The sequence below is a fragment of the Tenrec ecaudatus genome, chromosome 9 (assembly GCF_050624435.1).
Source record: "Tenrec ecaudatus isolate mTenEca1 chromosome 9, mTenEca1.hap1, whole genome shotgun sequence".
In the NCBI taxonomy this organism is placed as follows: domain Eukaryota; kingdom Metazoa; phylum Chordata; class Mammalia; order Afrosoricida; family Tenrecidae; genus Tenrec; species Tenrec ecaudatus.
Genome location: NC_134538.1, coordinates 71,570,437 through 71,590,704, shown reverse-complemented (window position 1 = coordinate 71,590,704; position 20,268 = coordinate 71,570,437). Strand labels below are relative to the sequence as shown.

The 20,268-nt window shown below is 48.4% G+C and overlaps 1 protein-coding gene across 2 annotated transcripts in view; it reads left to right on the top strand.

Annotated features, from left to right (window-relative positions):
- The first annotated feature begins 362 nt into the window (after positions 1-362).
- The window catches only part of EEPD1 (endonuclease/exonuclease/phosphatase family domain containing 1), a 138,585-nt gene continuing 118,679 nt past the window's right edge, over positions 363-20,268 (top strand). The window contains exons 1-2 of one of the 2 annotated variants that reach the window (XM_075558195.1): positions 363-734; positions 1,269-2,178. In XM_075558195.1, the coding sequence (XP_075414310.1) occupies positions 1,301-2,178 (878 nt within the window). In that variant the 5' untranslated portion in view covers positions 363-734; positions 1,269-1,300. Of the gene's footprint in view, positions 735-1,176; positions 2,179-20,268 lie in introns of both variants that reach the window. The other variant, XM_075558194.1, reaches the window with a different exon arrangement.

Genomic DNA, 20,268 nt, shown 5'->3' with positions numbered 1-20,268 from the left:
GGTCCCGCCCCCGCGCTCCCGGATTCCACGCTCCAACCTCCGCCCCGCTCTCGAGCTCCGCCCCTTGCGTTCCGTGGCCCCGCCCCCCCGAACTACGGATTCCACGCTCCAATCTCCGCCCCGCTCTCGAGCTCCGCCCCTTACGCTCCCTGGCCCCGCCCCCGCGCTCATGGATTTCCCTCTCCAGCCCCTGTCCTGGGGCCCCGCCCCTTGCACTGTGGGCCCCACCTCCGCGCCCTGGGGCTCCGTTCTCTCCGCCCCCACATGCCCCCGGGAGCCCGGGGGAGGAGCTGCCGCGCGAAGAGGCGTGGCTGCGCTGCCGGTGGAGGCGCGCGCGGCGCGGCCAAGACTTTGGTTTTGACACTGCTGCGAGCGGCCGCGGCGGCGCTGGTGCAGAGGACTGGACCCGGCTCTGGCGGAGCCCGCACCCGAGTTGCACGCAGGACTTTTTGCCTGGATCAACGCAACTGCGGCGACGCCGCAAGTCTTAGTTCCGCCGCGGCGGGGGTGTTCGCCGCCGCTGCCAGCCCAGCCGCTCCGGCCGGCTCCGGGAGAGCGACGCCGAGAGTTTCTCCCGCAGAAACAGTCGAGGCGCGCGGCCCGAGGCGGCGTGAGAGGGCGGCCGGGCCACTGACCTCCCGACCCGCGCGGACAGCAGGGCTGTCCCGGGCTGGCCTCGGACTTCGGAGCCGCAGGTGGACGACGGACAGACGCCTGGGAAGAGCGGCCAAGAGGTGGGTGCGGATGGTAAACCCCTCTGGGTGTCAGAACCAGGGAGGAGGAGCTCCTACACTGCTGGTGGCGCTGCGTCCTGGGCGCAGAGGTGGGGTGAACCCTCCTTTGACGGAACCCAGGTTGGGAAGATAGCGCGAGATGACAGCAGCCCCGAGTTGACAGGAGAGTTGGAGAGACGTTGAACTAAGGTGTGACGCCTCTCTTTCCAAGGGTCTGGCCTCCTAGCCTCTTTGGATCCCGACGGGATAAAGCCAGGACCCCCCACCCCAAAAGGAAAAGTCACATGGGTTAGCTTCGTTGCGCGTGCATTTTCAGGGGTGTGGGGACAGCTCCCAGCTCGGGAACCCTGGTTATAAAACACCAGCCCTGGAGGAAGACGCGCTAATGCAAATTGATTGATTGACGGAGTCGATGTGGGGGCTCATTAATTCGTTTTTCCAGGTGGTCCTTTTTGACACTGGGCATGAAAGCTCTGGCGCTTACCTTTGGAAGCCCTTGAAGTTCCTGAATTCGGCATCTTTGCTTCTTGACAGTGCGTGGAGTTCTGCAGAGGCCAGGCCTGGTCATGGGGAGCACTCTGGGGTGCCACCGCTCCATCCCCAGGGACCCCTCGGACTTGTCCCACAGCCGCAAGTTCAGCGCAGCCTGCAACTTCAGCAACATCCTGGTGAACCAGGAGAGGCTGAACATCAACACGGCCACGGAGGAGGAGCTGATGACCCTGCCCGGGGTGACCCGCGTGGTGGCCCGCAGCATCGTGGAGTACCGAGAGTACATCGGAGGCTTCAAGAAGGTGGAGGACCTGGCCTTGGTCAGTGGGGTGGGCGCCACCAAGCTGGAGCAGGTCAAGTTTGAGATCTGTGTGAGCAGCAAGGGCAGCTCCGCCCAGCACTCGCCCAGTTCCCTGCGGCGGGACCTGCTGGCCGAGCAGCAGCCTCACCACCTGGCCACTGCGGTGCCTCTCACCCCACGGGTCAACATCAACACGGCCACCCCAGCTCAGCTCATGAGTGTGCGCGGCCTCACAGAGAAGATGGCGCTGGGCATTGTGGACTACCGCCGCGATCACGGGCCCTTTCGCAGCGTGGAGGACCTGGTGAGGATGGATGGTATCAACGCCGCCTTCCTGGACAAGATTCGGCACCAGGTGTTTGCCGAGAGGTCCAGACCCCCGTCCACCCACACCAACGGGGGCCTGACCTTCACGGCCAAGCCCCATCCCAGCCCCACCTCCCTGAGCCTGCAGAGCGAAGACCTGGACTTGCCGCCTGGGGGGCCCACACAGATTATCTCCACGAGGCCGTCGGTGGAGGCTTTCGGAGGCACGAGGGATGGGCGGCCTGTGCTGAGGCTGGCCACTTGGAACTTGCAGGGCTGCTCGGTGGAGAAGGCCAATAACCCAGGGGTACGAGAGGTGGTGTGCATGACACTCCTGGAAAACAGGTAAGGACAAGGACCACCTGGAGTGATGGGTTCAAAGGCAGCTCTCTCATGGCGTGATTTTATCCATGGATGTGACTGTGTGGGCTTCCTTTGAAGGAAGAGGAGCAGGGTGCATCTTTGATCAATGTTCGGGAGGGCCGTGACATAGGGCTCTTCTTTGGAGAACAGCGGTCTGTGTTTGTGGCCTGTGGCTCTGAGATTGATTCCCAATTTAGTCCAAGTGGTGGCTGAGTGGGAGCCTTGGTCTTGCCAGCAGTGAACCCACACAGCTGGTAACAGAAAGGTTGGGCGTTCTCAGAGGTACTGTGGAAGAAAGGTCTTCTGAAAAATCAGCCACTGAAAACCCCGTGGAACACAGTTCTGCTCTGACACACGTAGGGTCACCAGGAGCCAAAGCTGACTCGATGACAACTGGTTTTTATTTCTTTTTTTTCCTGGTAATTGTGTAGACGTTGTTGCTTTGTAAAGTGTTGTTTGGCTCACGCTTCATGGAGTTTGCACTAGGCCAGGAATGCTGAGTCCAGGACGACTTGGAGCATTTTGCATGTGAGAAGAGATCATTGATTTTTTTTTTAAAGGAAAATCAGATTGGTTCCATCAAATAGGCAAATTTGTGTGTACAAACCTGTCTTGAAGACCCTGTGTGTCTGTACTAAAACACCATGAATGACTCGGGCTTCATTCTTTTTCCTTATTTGACCTGAGGCTGATTTTAAGTCCCACAATTGCAGCCCTAGATGTGCATGATCTCTCCAGATTGACTTTGGGGATTGGATATTGGCCAGATTTCCCCATTTGAACCAAAGGAGAAGGGAGTTGTAGGAGAGGCTGTTATCACAGTGTTCTCATTATACACACACAACCCTCTGAAGGCACTTCCGTTAACCCCCATAGAACAGAGCAATATTATTGTAATAGTAGCTCCTGCTGCGAGCCAAGTAGTCTATATCCTGTACGCCATAGTGTAATTGCCTTCTGGAAGGGAAGAAGTATTTTTAATGGCCCCTTTCAGGCCAGAGATTCTCAGATGCTGGCTTGAGAGCTCGTGCCCTGCCGCCCCCAGAGGGGCCGTGTGCCATGGCCGTTCACTGCTTTGCATTGTACTGCTTATTAGTGAGGCTCATGGGTGGCACTTTGGGGATGTGGAGAAGGGGCTTGGTGGGAACCACAGTGTTTTGCTAAGGGCATCACGATAAACTGCCAAGGAGGAAAGCAGGTCAGAACATGTCCCTGGCAAGCTCGTGTCACCGAGGAGAAAAGGTACAAGCGTGTGGCCAGAGAATGGGACCAGAAGAGCCCTTGAGCATTGTTCTCGCCCGGCTGTGCCTTCTGTTTTGCATCATAACTCACTCCTTCTGCAAAATCATCTTGTTCATCCATGAGAACTGGATTCGTCCCTGGGAGAGATTTATCAGGACGGCCTGATGATGGTTCTCTTCCATCCATGGGAGCGGGGATAGGACCAGGGGAGAAGGAAGACCAGGAGAGACGACTGTTTAATTCCTATAGAACATTTTCTTAAGGCTCAGTTTGGGGATGTTGGGGAGAGGCAGCATTGTTGTGGGTAGACAGAGGTGCTGTAGATGTACCTGCAGTGAGGGCATGACTGAATCAGGACCCAAAGTTGCTCCAGTGAGAATGACTGTTTGGGTGGCCCTGGCCCACTGAAGCTCATCCTTAGTTTTGGTGTGTGTGTGGGTGCCCACCCAACAGGAGAGGGAGAGAGGGACCAGAAATTCATCCTTAAAGTGTGGTCTCTGGACCAGTAACATTAGTTCCGAACTCAGAAACTCCTGTGTTTCTGTGTGAACACGGTTCCAGGTGATCTGGAGTCCCTAGGGGTACAAACTTAACTCAGCTGCTAGCTGAAGGGTTCGAGGTTCAAGTACATGATAGGTGCCATGGAAGAAAGGCTTGGCGATCTCATACATAAAACTCAGCTATTGAAAGCCTTTTGGAGCACAGTGCTACCCTGACCCACATGGGGCCAGGAGTTGGGATGGACTTGATCGTGATTCGGACGCTCACTAACGTTTGAATATCTTGTGCTCAACAGTGGGCAGTCAGCTTTCTCTCTGGCATTCTTTCTGAATCCTCATTCCTTCTCCCGTTTTAGCTTTTCTGACAAGGTCAGTGCTACTTGTCCTTTCATTGCTCCGCACATCACTGTAGCCAAGTAGCCCTGTGACATTCCTTCTGGCTAGGGGTTGAGGAGCTTGCTCCCATCTAGGACATTGGGATGCGATGGGTAGAAAATGGCAGAGCGAGCAGGAGACCCAGAGGGACTCTGAGCACTGGGCAGTGGGGATATCAAGGAGGGGTCCTAAAGACTCTGTCCAACCTGGAGTGGTTAGAATTTGCCCCATTTCCACCCACCCTCTCCCACACCCGTGTTTTGGTTTTCCTTGGTTGAAGACATGCAGCTGCTTCTTCAGGTTTGGGCACAAGAAGTATTTATCTAGACCCCCTAGGGTGATAGGAGGGCATGCCTATAAGAAATTGGAAAGGTGACTTGCCTGGATCACCTGCCCCATTCCCCACTCCTGGGTAACAACTGCCGTCCTTTGGGTTAGTGGTTCCGATTACTTGCTTACAATGAATTCAGTGTTCTGTAAGCACCGCCAGCACATTGTTAGTGTCTGGTAAACTTAGAATAATAGGCTTAGGGCCTAATCCACTGCAGATCGGGGTGGGTGGAGCACCCAGATGGGTGTCCGGTGACTGTCCTAGGATACCCAAAGACAGCTGACTGTAGCTCAGGGGATCCCAAGTCCTCAAAGACAGCACTACATTTTCTCTAAGTGTGGGGTGTTCCTCCTGACTCACATCTTTTACATATAAAATCACTCCCTTTATTTGTAAGAGGAAGTGCATTTAGTTTGAGCAAGTATTGGTGCATGTAGTTTCCCAGGTCGGTCTTATGTTCCTATAGGTACACATACAACACAAAGATTATCTGAATTCCGAACGTGCCTTTATATCTTCCAGCACTTATCACATGTGTTTGATTGCCCCCCAGTAACCCGGGGAAGTAGATAATGCTGCTTTTATTAATGATTCTCCATCTCTGGCTAAGGAAATGAAAAGCAAAGACGTTAACTGACTTGCTCTGTCACATGGCTGATTAGTGACTCAGCGAGGACAAGGACCCGCCTTCTGACTTTGGATCCATGCTGTCGTGTGCCTGCTGCGTTTTGTAAGCTCGCCGCTTCATCCAACTCTGTTCAGGTGTTCCCACATTCTGCCTCTTCCAGGGCATTGCCACTCTGTGTCCCAGGCCCATTTCCTTAAATGAAATCCCCTTTCAGAGAAACCCTTGGGCAGTTCTTTTGCAAAGGGAATAGCTGGTCTTGACTTTCCTTTCTCTGTGTTTGCTTCAGCAGGCAGGATTTCTTAAACTGAAGAGTACTGATATGATGTGGGAAACGGAGTCCTTCCTTGCTCGGAGGCGCTGCTGCCGTGGTGGGAAGGCATGTGTGAGCTGTTCTGTGCGCACAGCCTGGGGGAGGCCGGCCGCACACAGCTAGCCGGCCACCCTGTGGCCATGATGACAGCCCGAGCGGGACAGAACTGACGGGTTTCATCACATTCCTTTGCTCGAGCTCAGTCTTGGGCAATATTTTCCTTGTTCGGTATTTATGGAGCAAGAGGAATGCTTCTGCTAAATTTCCTTGCAAAATTGGGTGACAGTCCACATAAGGAATGAAAATTATTCTGCCCCCCTCCTACCCCTCTCCACCCCCTGCCCTGCACCCCCGAAGGAGTTGTTCTATTAAAAGGCCCTTTGGTTACTGAAAGCTGAGCCCTGGGGGAGCTGACAGATAATCTCCAAAAGAAATGAGATCTAGCATCTCGGTCGCCCATTTTGCCCATGGCCTACATCCGAAAGGGACCAGAGTGTCAACGTGTGTAAGCTTCACGATGATTTAAATCTGTTTTCTGCCACGCGTCCGCACTCTCAAAGCGCAAGCTGGATTGGGGCTTGGCAGCGAACACTGGTTGTGAATAAAGAGAATTTAGTTCATTAGACATGGTTAGTAGGCACCCTATCTACATCACCCTTCTTGTCATTTGATTCATTCATTGGGAAATATGTACTGAATGCCTGCCGTGGAGTCCATGCCAACACAGAGAGACCCTGTGGGACAGAGTAGACTTCCCTGTGAATTTCTGAGACTGTGCCTCTTTGTGGGAGTCGAAAGGCCCGTCTTTCTCCCAAAGAGTGGCTAGTGGTTTCAAACTGCTGGCCTGGCAGTCAGCAGCCCTCCTCATCTCCACTGCTTCATCAGAGCTAAATTCAGAAACCCACCTGGCCATGTCACTGCACAGATGAAAGTGGACAAACATGAGTGGTTCAGAATCCAGATTGTGTTAGGTAAGTCACTGAGCATGACTGGTTATGCTGTTTCCAGTGAGAATAAAAGGCTCGCTCTGAGGGATGGAAGGCAGTTGGGGTGGGTGGATGAAGACAGCCATAACATGTGAGCGTAAAATGCACAGCCATTTCTCGGCGTAACCAATCGGTAACCTATTTTGACAGCTGGAAACTGAGGCTCAGGAGAGATGAGGTGGCATTTGAGTAGCCTTTGGAAATGTTAATTCTAGGAGACAGGATTTCAAGCCAGGCAGTTTCGTGTGACTTCAGAGTAGACAAGAGGGTGCCTTTCCCCAAATTACATGCTCTCCTGCTTGTCCCCTCCCTGTTCTTGGACATAATCTGGACAGGTATCAGTAATCTGGGGCGTAATCTGGCATTGGGAAAGGTGGGGCTTCCCCTTTGGGGTAGTGTCAGGGCTGCGGGGCCCATGTACCTTTCCTGCTTTTGTTCTCCTGAAGGTCAGGGCTTGGGGCCAGTGGTAGAGCAGATCCAGAAGGTGTCAGAGTCCCTCCACCCAAGCCGTGAGCCTGAGACCTCAGGACCCACTCCAAGGAGGAGTTCCGTCTCCCTGAGCCAAGGCATGCTGGGCTCTTTCCGGAGAGAAAGGTGGGCGGTGGATGAATGGAGTAGACAAAGTGAGTGAAAAGAAGTCCCTGTGTGGGAATGGTAAGGGGTTTATTTTCCCAAAGGGAAAGGTGTTACTTTTGGCTTTCCAGAAAGGCGGGCCTCCGTTGGGTCTGATATTAAGGCCTCTGGGGTATTTAATAGTATTTCTACAGGGTCACTGATTCCTTTATTATCCATGTAACCGCTCACTGAGCAGATATTCGTGTGTTTGTGCGTGCACGTGTGTGCGTGGTGTCAAGTCAGCTCTGACTCACGGTGACACCATGTACAGTAGAGCAAACCACATCCCGATCCTGCACTGGCTTCATAATCGCTGCTGGGTTTGAGCCCAGGGCTGCAGCCACCGTGTCAGTACCGCTCTCGAGAGTCTTCCTCTTTCCGCTGACCCTCCCTCCACCTTCTGTCTTCTGTTTGCCTTGCTGAGTTCTCACTGGGTGCCGTGGTGGCACAGTGGTGAAGGCCCCAGCGACTGGCTGAAAGGGCAGTGGTTGGAATCTGGGAGGTACTCCTTGAGAAACAGTGGGACATGAAGGTGACAACCTTGCAAACTTGCTGGACTGTTCGGCTCGGCTCTGTTGGTTACGTCGGAATCAGCTTGATAACAACGATAGGTTTGGGGGGTTACTTGGCTCCATGTCAGGGTGCGGTCATAAAGTAATGAGCAAGACAAAGCCTCCTCTTACAGAGCTGCCATTCCAGGCAGAGAGATAACAAGTTAGCAAATACATAGTTACAGATAGGTTGGCCAGTGGCGACAAGAATGAGGGAGGCAAGGTGAGGGCATGCGGGACTGGGGAAGGCTGCAGCGGAAAGCTGAGCGCAGGCATAGAGCCAGGCGTGGAAAAGACTGGCAAGAACACGGTCTGGGTGAACTGGTGAGTGTGTGGCTGTCGAGGCCTGAGAGATCACCTGCTGGTTCCAGAGACAGACAGAGGGCTAGGGTTCAGGACTGGCGGGTGCATGGGGTTGCAGAGAGAGGCAGGCAGGATTGGTGGGACCTGCAGGCTTTTATTTTCGCAGCAGCAGGGGGCTGTGTAGGACTCTAAGCTGAGCCTGATGGAATCACCTCTTCCCTCTGTGCTTCTGGCCGCGCGGTGCTGCTTGCGGCGAGGCTTGGGGTGAGTGAAGAGGATGGTTTCAGCAGAAGGGGACAGTGATGGGGAGATGGAGCAGAGGTAAGGATGGGAGGTGGTTTATAGACTGAAAGGCGTGTTTGGGTATTGGGAGGATTAACTGGGTGTCCCCTTTGACCGACTCTGAGATTCCTAGAAGACAGGGTCAGAGGCATTTCAGAGCTCCTGGGGCAGGTGGGCTGCCACACCTTTGCATGACGTGGACAGGACGCAGCTTGCAGGCCTCACCCCTTCCCATGCCGAAGCTGTCCGGGGGACGGGTGTGGAAGCCTGCTTCCAGAGTGTCTGGGCCATGAGGCTGAGCTCTGTCCTCTAAGTAGACAGAGTTCCAGACAAGGCCTCATTTTTTTTGTTTGCTTTTTAATTGGGTATTTTTAAGTATCTGCCAATCTGGCATTTTTTTTCTTCTTTGGGAGTACAACGTAGAGATATCACCTACATTATTTATGTTGTACAAACAGCATCTGTTGCTGTCAACTTGCCCATCACCATAAACAAAACTACCGTCCCCCAAACAATGATGGCTCCCCGTGCTGCTCTCCCTCCGCCCTGACAGGCGTGAGTAAGCATTGGTTTCTAGCTGTTGGCCTGTTCTTGCTGTGGCATATGGATACGTGAGATCATCTTGTTTCTTTCAGCAGTGTTTTCAAGGGTTATCCATGTTCTGGCACGCAGCTGGGCTTTATTAGAATCAATTGCCTATAAAATGAGGCATGTTTGTTGTTGCTGTTGGGTTAGGCCTTTCCACCAATGACATTTGTGGAAATCAGTTCCGTACTTATTGAGCACCTACTTGGAGCTCAAGGAGCCCTGATGGCATAGGTTACAGGTTGAACTGCAATCCACAAGGTCAGCAGTTCAAAGCCACCAGCCACTCCTTGGAAGAAAGACAGGACTTTGAATTTATAGTCTCAGACACTCACAGGGGCAGTTCTACCCTGTGCAATAGGCTCACCGTGCACCGGCATCCACTCGGCGGCAGTGAGTGTTTTGAGAGTTTATTGGACCCTCACTCTGATGTACACAGGGTACAGGAGACCCAAGGGCAGCCAGGGGGCTCACAATTTGCTGAGAAGACACACATGATGGTGATCGTGGCAGTGTGCACTCTGAAGAAGAAAGCAAACTTGCTAGGCTCCTAACAACATCGGCATCTTAGTTACTGGTGCCACTATATAACAGAAGCGCCCGAGTGAGTGGCTTTACCAGACAGACATTGATTCAGAGGCCAGACCCCTAATTCAGAGCCCTGGCTCCAGGAGCAAGCATTTTCTTCCCGTTGGTTCTGAAGGATGGTCCTCGTTCCTCAGCTTCTGCTTCCTGGCTCCTTGGAGGTCTCCATGTGGCTTGGTGTCTCACTCCCACCCCACCCTGCAGCCCCCATCTCTGCCCGCTGGCTTGTTTTTAATAGCTTCTATATCTCAGAAGAGATTGATTCAACACTTCACATTAATCCTGCTCAATTAACATAACAAATTCTCCATTCCCAAATGGGATTATGACCACAGATATAAAAAAATCTCTGCCTTGGAGTCAACTCTGACTCACAGCCGCCTGATAGCATGGAGTAGAACTGGTCCCTGAGGCTTTTGAGACTGCAAATCTTTACAGGAGCAGACAGCCTCATCTTTCTCTCGCAGGGCTGCTGGTGGGTTTGAACTGCTGATCTTCCTAACTGCAGCCTACCACTTAACCCACAGCACCACCAGACCTTTTAACCACAGGCATAGAAGTTAGGTAGAAGTTACAAGTTTTTTTTTTTGGGGGGGGGGGATTAAATCTGGGACCGTGGGATTGGTGATTTGCTTTGGAGCTACACGGGGCCTCAGCATCAGAATGTTGAGGGTAGGGGACAAACCAGGTGGTTGGGAAGAAGCTAGTCTGGAGGGGAGGGACTGACAGGGCATATTCTGAGGGGCAGGTGAGGAGTGGAAGTCTGGAATCAGACACAGATGTCCGAGCTTACAAAATCAGGCTCCAACAAAGGGTCCTCACAGTAAGGGAATTCAGACCCCAAAGGTCTCGATGATATGTTATTATAATGTAGTGTGTTATTGTCATTTCAAAAAATAAACACTGTCTTCTTACCTACTAACTCCTGAAAAATTAGCTCCCTGGACACAATGAGAGTGAGGCATTTCATGAAAATTTTACCTGCTCATCATCAGCAATCTTGACTGTGTGTGGCAATGTACAGATGTGTGGTGATTCCACATCAGTGACTTCTGACATCAAAGTCTCCAGGAGACGCTTCAAAAATGCCCTGCCCTGCCCTGCCTGAGCATCCTTGGCCAACCCAGGAACTTCAGACACTCCTTGATCAGAGGTCCTGACAGTGCATAGACCTGACTCAACAAAGGATTTCCTTGTAGTCTCTTTTGATTGACAACTGCCAGCCAGCATTGAAATCCACTGGCGGGGGACATGGGCACCGAGAACAGTTTACTATCAAGAATGGCCTGATTCCTACCACACTGCTGGGCTATGAGCCCTGGATTTTCTTCACTTATATTGTCCTGTTGTCTTTTTCCAGGCAGCTCTTGCTATTTTGGTCCTGCCACGAACTGATTAAGCTGCTAAGCTAGAGCTTCCATGCTTTATCTGCAGACCCATGAAGTGCTGTGCTTAAGCCAAGAGCCTTGTTCACCATTGACACATTGGAGAGTTACATGCATTTCAGGGGTGGGCTTAGTGTGTTCTAAGCCCCCAACCCAATAAAACCCAGTGCCGTTGAATTGATGCTGACTGATAGCCACGCTAGGGGACGGGACAGCTATCACTGTACATCTTTACAGGAGCAGACAGCCTCATATTTCTCCCTCAGAGTCACAGGTGGCTGTAAACTGTTGAACTTGTGGTTAGCAGGCCAGTGCTTAACCTGCTGTGTCACTAGGGCTCCTTTATGACTGAGTTCTAGGATCCGCACCCTTTGGTTGTTCACTTAAAAGCCAAAGGGCAAACCAGCATTCGGTCTTTCTCAGCTGGTTCTGAAAGTACGCAGCCTTTTAAGTCTCAAGTGAATTTTCTGTCTCGTGAAAAATGAACCTAGAAACATTAAAAAGAGAAATATAACTTTTCTATAATGAATTTTCAACTAAGCAAATTTAGTTGGACCCTTGAAATAATTTGTCTTTCTTTTTAAACCTTGATGGTAAAAAGGTAAAAACATGGGTGGCCTCAAAGTACCAGTGTTTGGCCCTAGGCCTTGGACTAGCCTGCCATCAGCCTCGGGGGACCTCCCTCTTTTCTTGGTGGGTGGCCTCTGTGGCCTCTGGCTTCAGGTCATTCCCAACTTTTTAATCAACTTGTTTTGAACGGCTAAATAGTTCAGACCCCACCCCTCACCTGGTGGCGGCTGGACTTTTAGTGTCCACTGGTAGTAGTAAGGAGCCTGGTGGAACTGTGGTTGAGGCATTGGGCTGCTCAGCGCAAGGTCTACCGTTCAAATCCCTCAGCTGCTCCTCTGGAGAAAGATGAAGTTGTCTGCTCCCATTGAGATGTACAGTCAACTTGATGCTACTAGTGGGTTTGGTCTGGTAGTGATGAAGGAGCCTTGGTGGTATAGTGTTTAAGGGCTTGGCCACTCACTAAAAGGTGAATGGTTCACACACAGCAGCCTCTCTGCAGGAGAAAGGAAGGTTGCCTCTGTGAAGATTTACAGCCTTAGGAACCTTATTGGGAACCTCTTCTGTCCTGTGAGGTCACTGTGAGTAGGAATCGTAGGTTTGGTTTGGGTTTGATAGTAGTAATTGTAGTAGTAACAACAACAATAATAATTAATAACAGTGCTAATTACTGAGGACAGGGGCCGGGGCCAAGTAGCTTCTCATGTTGGTAGCATTATTATCCCTGTTTTATGGACGCAGAAGCGATGCTCAGGAAAGCAAAGTAAGGTCTCTCCACTTTTAAGTGGTGGAGTGGGAGTAGAACCCAAGTAGCTGGACTCCAAACTGCAGGGGGAGAAAGGCTTGTCTGTGTTCAGTGGTGTTTTCCCACGTGTTTGTATTTGACTCATCATCCAGGGTTGGTTCCAGTTCCCTACGTCATGATCGTTCATGATGCATCGTGTTATAAACGTGTGTGTGTTATAAATATGGGTGGACAAACATCTCCAGTGTTTGTTTCTTCAAAGTACAGCAGGAAGTTAAAGATATTTGCAAAGCAAGTGAAGTCTATTTTTTTAAATGACATTTCCAGTTGTTTACAATGGTCTTGCCCATACCTATTTCAACGGCCATTTTTAAAAGAAACTTGCTTTTATAGAAACTTACTAAGCTATTTTCTTTCTGCTCAAACTCAGTTCACTAATGGGTGTCATAAGTCAAGAGACCACAGTGATACAGCCAATCGGTATAAACAAGTCTAGAGTAGAGAGTTGACTCTGGTTAAGCACAGGATCTACTGGTGTGAGAGTGAAAATCACAGTTGATCCAGCCATGGTGTTTGGTGTTTCATGGGCATCCCCCAGCTAGTCTAGTGAATCCCTTGTGTTGAAAGAAGAATCTGTGCATAGGAAGTCCATATCCTGAAACTGGTCTAATATTACATTTCTTGCACCAGTATCCCACACCCTTAGTACCCATTCCCAGGGATATTCCCCAGCCTTCTGCTTGTACGTATTAGAAAACTCAAGCAGATGTTTGAGAGTATAGCACACTTCTTGGGTGAGCATCTCAACCTCATCTTTAGGAGCTTTCTGAGACTTAATTTTAGTGTCAGGTCTAGAGGAAATAATGGGTGGTGAGAGTGTTTCCTGGGTGCTCTCAGAAATATCTTGTAAGGCATCTCCCTCAGGCAATGCTACAGATGCAGCCCCACCTGGCATGTCAGCTTGACCAGTTTGGTTAATCTGCTCAGGTGTGGGTTGTTTAATTGATAGTGGATTAATACCTTTAGCTGGGAGGGGTGTAGCTATTGAAAGGGGTGGCCCAATCATTTCTAAGGTCTCAATATCCTCCTCTTCTAGATCATCAGCCTATATGTTCCCATCCCATGTTTCAGGGTCCCAACTCTTTCCTATCAATGCCCTTATTTTAGTATCAGACACTGCTCTAGATCTGCAATTCAGCTGATGTAATTCAGTCACTTGCATGATGAGGCTCTGGACCTAGTTCTCAGCAATGTCAGCTCTATTACTGGAGGAGAGAAAGCACAGGTGGAAGCTTTTAAGCCTGTTAGTAGGCACTTGAGGTGTGCTTCTGAGGTTCTGAGACCATCCCTCTCCTTAGTCACACTTCCCATTGTAAGGAGGACCAGCCAACCAACTTCCCTATACTTGTCATCCTGACAAAACTGCTGGAAAATATCAAAGATATGATCACTCAGAGCCTCTCCTTTAACCAGCACCTCATCTGTTGGTGGTGATACTGTAGATACTAGCTTTGCTGTTTCACACCATGGATTAGTAAGAGTGGCAGACTTATCCATGTCTTTAAGTGTAGAAAAAGCATCATCAGTGCTGTTAAGCCTAATCAGGCTTGAGAACCAATTTAAGAAGCCCATATTTATGATTTTATTTCTCTAGAACCACCCCATTCTCAGCACCAATTATGTTAGACAGGGTTCTCTAGAGAAACAAAACCAGGACACTAATAATTATATATATATTATATAGATAGATAACATAATAAATAATTAATCTATAGAGGAGTACAAATGGCTCAGTGCAACTCACTTCCATGAGACAGCTTATACACTGGAAGTCCTTCAAGTCTTGAGGACCGCTGGGTAGTCCTGTGGAGGAATTCAGGCTATCTGGCCACCGGCAGCAAACAACAGGCAGGTCACTAACAGTCAGCCAGATGACAGGATCTGACAGTCCCCAGCTCAAGAGATGTATACTCCAGTAGTGTGGCGAAGCAGGTCTTGAAGGAACCTCAAATTACTGCAACACAATCCACGGGTTAGGTGTCCCACAGGTAGTGCAGCTTGCAAATTGAGGCTCAGAACAAACAAGGCAGCTCAACACTGGTCCGATGATCAAAAAGCAAGAGAGAGAGAGAGAGAGGCGAGGCTCACAGAGTCATTTATCTCTCTCCCCTTCCATTAATCCCACATGTGTTCATTGGCCTTGTTGGCATAATTAACCTACCTATCACCGTTAGAGTATGTCGTGTGTTTTTAAAATACTACTAGTGCTTCGTTAGGAGCCCTGGTCACACAGCAGTGTTAGCTTGGCTACTAACTGAGAGGTTGGCAATGCAAATCCACCCGTTAGTCCAGAAGGAACGATGTGGTAGTGTGTTCTCTTTGCACAGATTGCCGCCTTGGAGACCCTGCAGGGCACTTTTACTCTGTCCTATAGGGGCACTTTGAGTTGGAATCAACTGTGCAGCATCAGGTTTTTGTTGTTGTTATTGTTTTGGTCCCAAGTTATAATGTCTTGTTAGTTTAGAAGCAGTATCTGGAGTAGAAGTATATTGCAAAATGCCTCTAGGTTATTACTGACCTACTATTAAAAGGTAATTAATGATAAGATCAGGGGTTCATTGCTACATTGCCCCAATCGCAAAGTACCTCTGGGTTGTTACTGGTTATTTTTTCCCTAGAAAATTGACTTCAAAAGGTAACTAATTATAAGAGGAGGAGTAATATAGCAATGGCTACATTGTTCCAATCTCACTTCCCACTCCCAAACACCCTTGCAACTTTTATAAATAAAAAAATGACAAGTAGGACTAGGCTTTTATTTTGACATAAGACCTGTACTATCAAGCTTCTCCTGTGATGCGGGAGCCATTGATATTAAGCTGGGAGCTATCTCAGCAGGTAGAGAGATTGGACTAGGAGTCTTTTAAAATTCCATCCGAACGTTCTGAACTGAACTTTTGAGTTTGATTCCTTCCCCCTCACCTTAAGTACACGCCATGTGTAAAACTGCCCAAGAGACACGTGTGTACTAAATGCTAAGCAAGACCATCGGGGGTTGATTTGTAATCTTATATTACCCCAGATTTTGGTATGTCCAACATTTACAATAAGGATACAAACTGATGTTAGCTATTGCTAAAGACTCACCTTAGAAACAGAAAGTTGCCTCTGTCTTTTAAGCTTTTGGATAAATTGAACTAAAAGTCATCAGCAATTACAGGATATTTATTTTAAAATGGTTACCGTGTTCAGTCACTTATATATGAGCACTGGGAATTTCTTGCCCTGGCCAGCCAAAGCAAGCTACAGGCAGAAACCGGGTGATTAGTGTGTGATGAAGACTACAAGATCCCCCATGATCTGGGATTTCAAACATAGCATTTATGTTCCTTAAAGTCGTGGGAGGTTTTATTGATTGGTAATTGCTATATATTTAAATGGATACATGTCTCCTAATCACAAAAGTCCTTTCCAACCAGAAGACCTTCCCCACCCCCTCTCAAAAGACGGAACTGGTCGTGGTTTCCATCAAGTAGCTTTCAGTTCATAGGAAGAAAACATTGGTTTCTATAGGTGACATGGTTCAAGAAAATTGCCCAGGGACGTTCTTCTTGGCTCACCGTGAGAGACCTGGCTACTTTGAGTTAGCCCTGGATGGATGGTGATTCCAAGAAACGTGTTTCACAACCTGCATTACAGTGGCTGGAGGGGGAGTTGGCACGGGTAAAGCGCTGGCTTTCTTGTCAGGCCACAGAAGGTTTGGGCAAGCTTCCGTGGGCTGGGAATTGTTGCTCTCCTTCCAGTTTGCCAGTCGTGGGCTCTCTCCTGAAAGTACAACAGTGGCCTGAAGCCTTCTTTTTGCCTCCCCCCCCACCAGATAAAAGTTCCCAGCTCCCCAAGATCTTTGCTTGCCCTTCACAAACTAGTACTATTAACATGTGAGCTTGCACATCTGTCAGTACTAGTTGCAGGGTTTCGTCCTTATGATTGGTGCAGAAAGGTGAGATGCAAATGGATCCTTCTAGAACCAACTCAAGCTTCCCTTCCCTTCCAGATCCCTCTTGCCGTCCCTTCCCCCTCTCCCAGTAGTCACCCCTTGTGTGCAGTTGCAGCCTTCCTCCTGGGCTGAGGGTCTCAAAGGGCAGACCCCTTACACAGACAGACAGCCTACTCTCCATATCACAGCACCGAGCGCTTTAAGGAAAGAATAAATGGCCACGCCCCTTTATAGCCTCTACTTGTGTGCCAGTTTGTCCTCTTATGGTGGCTTGCAAGTTGCTGTGATGCTATGCTACCGTATTTCAAATAGTTCAAGTAGTCACAGGGTCACCCATGATGAATGGGCTTCAGTGGCATGTCTAAACTAAGACAGACTAGGAAGAAAGGCCTGGAAATCTGTTTCTGAAAACCAGCCCAGGGGAACCCCACAGATCACAGAGTGTTGGTCTCAGGCTTCAACCCTCTTAGTTTGGATGCACCTTCACAGGCGACCAATGGCTGGAGAAGGACATCATGCGTGGGAAAGTGAGGGAAATCCCCACTGAGAGGGATTGATGGAGTGGCTGCAACCATGGAAACGTGCCCAGGGTCTTGAAGGTGGCAGAGGAGCAGGCACATTACACTCTGTTATATACAGAAGGTTGCCATGCCGCAGAGCCCACTGACCAGCGGTGGACACGGTCACATTCATGGAGTCTTTAATTTGTCCGCAAGTGCTGTTGCTAACGTCTTTCATAGTCATTAAGCTGACTTAGTCACCCTGCTACCCTAGTGAAGTATCAGGGAAGTGTCTCCATATCGTTACATAAGGAAACTGAACTTACAGAATTTAAGTGAACTGACCCCAAACCTTTAGGGTTGATGAATGTGGAGTAGAAATTCCAAGCCAGATTATGTAGATAGATTCAGGTATAGAAAAATGCATACACATGGAGACAGGACCAGGTGGTTAAGAAAGGGGACGGTTTCCTGTCTATAAATCTTGAAGAGGCAAGTTTAACCGAGGGAAAAGGCAGCTGGCTTCTTAAGGGGTCTGTCCTGGAGCGATTCCTGGCCGCCACTCGAGGAAATCCTCTTCCTATAATGTTTGGGGTTCTGGGCTCTAGGGGAGCTGTGTTTTGTTTTGAGGTCTCAGGGCATAGCATCAAATTTATCCTTTAAAAATCTACAGTTCCGTGTTCTGTATGATTTTCAGAGAGTTTTGTAACCATCACCACTCTCTCCTTCCAGAACAGTTTCATCCCTCCCAGAGGGAACTTCATCCCTGACGGCAGTCATGTCCCTCTCCCCGGGCCCTGGCAGCCACTCCCCTCCAACCCGGTAGACGCTCAGTGTGTTAAATCGATGAGCTCACATGTATCCTTGAAAATGTATAGGGTTTTACATTTTCAAAGCCAGGACAGTGGAACCGTGAAAGCCCAAACTCGACAGGGTTGCTGTGTATGTTGGGGGTCTCGCAATTTCTTTCCACCTTTAGCAGGAGGCTTTCTTACCACTTTATCACTCATTTTCGTGGAAACTGTTCAAATTTTCTCTCTCTGACGAATTTCAACTTCACATAGATTCAGACCTTTGCAGATTTTACTGGACTTCTTCCAGGAGCTCTAAGTGGTGCTATTAGGTAAGCGTTGCATTGCTAACTACAAAGTCCAAGGTTCAAACCCACCAGCCACTCCGTGGGAGAAAGATGAGGCTGATTTAGGAGTCACCGCCATGGAAACCTTGTTAGAGACACTGTGTCAGAGACTACTCAATGGCAGTGGGTACTTTTTCTACTCCCCATTGTGATTTTAGAATGTCTTTGCTGCTGCCTGTTGCTTAGTACTAGTTTGTCTTGAAGGGCTGCCAGGTTTTGCCTGTACCTCTCAGGAGAAATGGGTTGCTTCAGGCTCCCTACTCACCATGAAGACTGAGCATCTCCTTCAAATAAGTAACACCTGAAAAAGATGGAACCTAGGTGAGGTGGAACCCTGTTGGAGAAGGAAAACACAAACATGTGCCACTCAAAGGAGAGGTAGAAAGTGCTAAGACTGTGTGCTCTGTTGACGGTGGAAAACTTTCAGGACGTGGAAAACCAAGGCAGTCCAGATGAGCAATGGCTCTCACAGACGTCACTGTACCTGTCATCTGGCTTTCTCTTATGGAAAATTGCCTACTTATATCTCTTGCCCGTTTTTAGACATCAACACTCTCCCTGTCACGTTTTTATTCTAGATATGACCTTCTTTGGTCTCCGAGGCTGCGGAAATCTTGAAGCCGATCACACCTCTTTTAATTGATCTAAAGTGTCCTTCCCATAATATAAAATCTTTAATTTTAGTGGTCAAACTTCCCATTCCCATTGGGATATGCTTTAAGAAATCCATCTCACCTCAAGTTCATGAAGTGATTCCCTTACAGTGTCATCTATGGGTATTATAATTGTCTTTTATGTTTATTTTAGTTATTAAAATATCTGGAATGTTTATGGTGTGAGATTGGGACCCGGTTTTACATCTTTGAGTTTTCCCTGTCCCATCTGGAAACAGCTTGTTTTTCTCCACTGATTTGGGGTGACACCTTTACCTCTAGATGCAGCCAGTTGGATTTTCTACTTGTGTGTGTCTGGTCATTGTAATACTGTATCATTTGGTTGGAGGGCCCTTCTTCATTAGTGTGTGTAAATTTTAGAATCAATTGGAGTTTCTCAAAACATCTTGTGGGAATTGCTTTGACTCTTCAGATGCAATTTGAGGAAAGGACCCCTTGGCAAGGTGAAGTCATCCTATCCTCAAATGTACGTACTGCACCTGAGTGTTTTGTTTTGTTTTTAGGGTCTATCAGTATGAGCTTGACATTTTTCTCTATGAATGTGTAATCCATTCATTGTTAAGACATATTCTAGATGCTCTAATTCTTCATTCTTAAAGAACCCCCTCCCAACATACACACACTCAGAGAATAAAATCCCAGTGTCACTCACTCAGCCTAGTATTTCACATCCTTATTACCACAATGCTCTTCCTTGTATGTACTGTACATTGTTTTTGCAATTTAGGCCCATCTTTCCAAATCTCCCCTCAGTAGAAATGAAGCCAGCCAGTTAGAACGTCTTTGAGACCTTCTCCGTGCACTTGAGGTCTCAATTAAATCTCCTTCCACCTTATGTTTGTAGCCTAGATAATTTTAGCTTATTTTGCCTTTCTCCATAATTGATACTTTTCCATCATACATCAATTCTTTGGCTGTATTCTATACCTGAGATCATCTTGCCAGGTGTACAAAGAGGAGTTGACCCAAGGGAAAAACCTAAACAGACGTCATTAGCTTAGAACAAACAAAATATCATTTCCCCCAAATATTTATATTTAAAATGAATTTTTTTTTATTAAGCAACGTTAGCAGTGAGTCAAAGTTTATTGCAGGTCAAAACCCCTTTTTAATTCAAGCATCATTTATTGAGTGTTGTTTTCATCAATGTTGTTTGATTTTCACATGTCTTTGAATTTGGATGTATCTGACCATAAGTATACGTATGTTTATACATGCCTGCACTGACGTGTCTGGGGATGCATGAGTTGTGAATCCAGCTTCTCCTCAATAGTCAGCATGGTTAGGTTCCAAAGACCAGGCTGTTATTCGAAATAGTTATTATATGAAAACGAAGGATGACCACATCAAATCACAAAATGAAGAATGATTATGCAATTATGGAACTGTCAACTTGCATCATTACATAACTGCCCAAATTCTGAGAATCATGGCCAGCCATCCCAGCCTGTGCTACTTTTTTCTCAAACTTTGGTGTTCGTTATTGGCAGGGGTGCACCGCCATGTCACAAAACAGCTGAATGATAAATCTTTCGCTATTGTTGTAAATTCAGAATGTCAGATAATGAGATCGTCGGTGAGGAGTAACTTTACACCAATTTAGGAAAAATCGATATCTATCTTTAGTGTGGATCACATCTGTGCTGCTTTTGCTTGCGCAGTAAATATAATTGAGAAGATCTATTTGTAGCTGGCTGTATGTGCACTGCTCTCTGATGCTAGTGTTTACCAAGCCGCGTGACTCCTGTTACCTGGTTTAATTTAAAAGTGTCA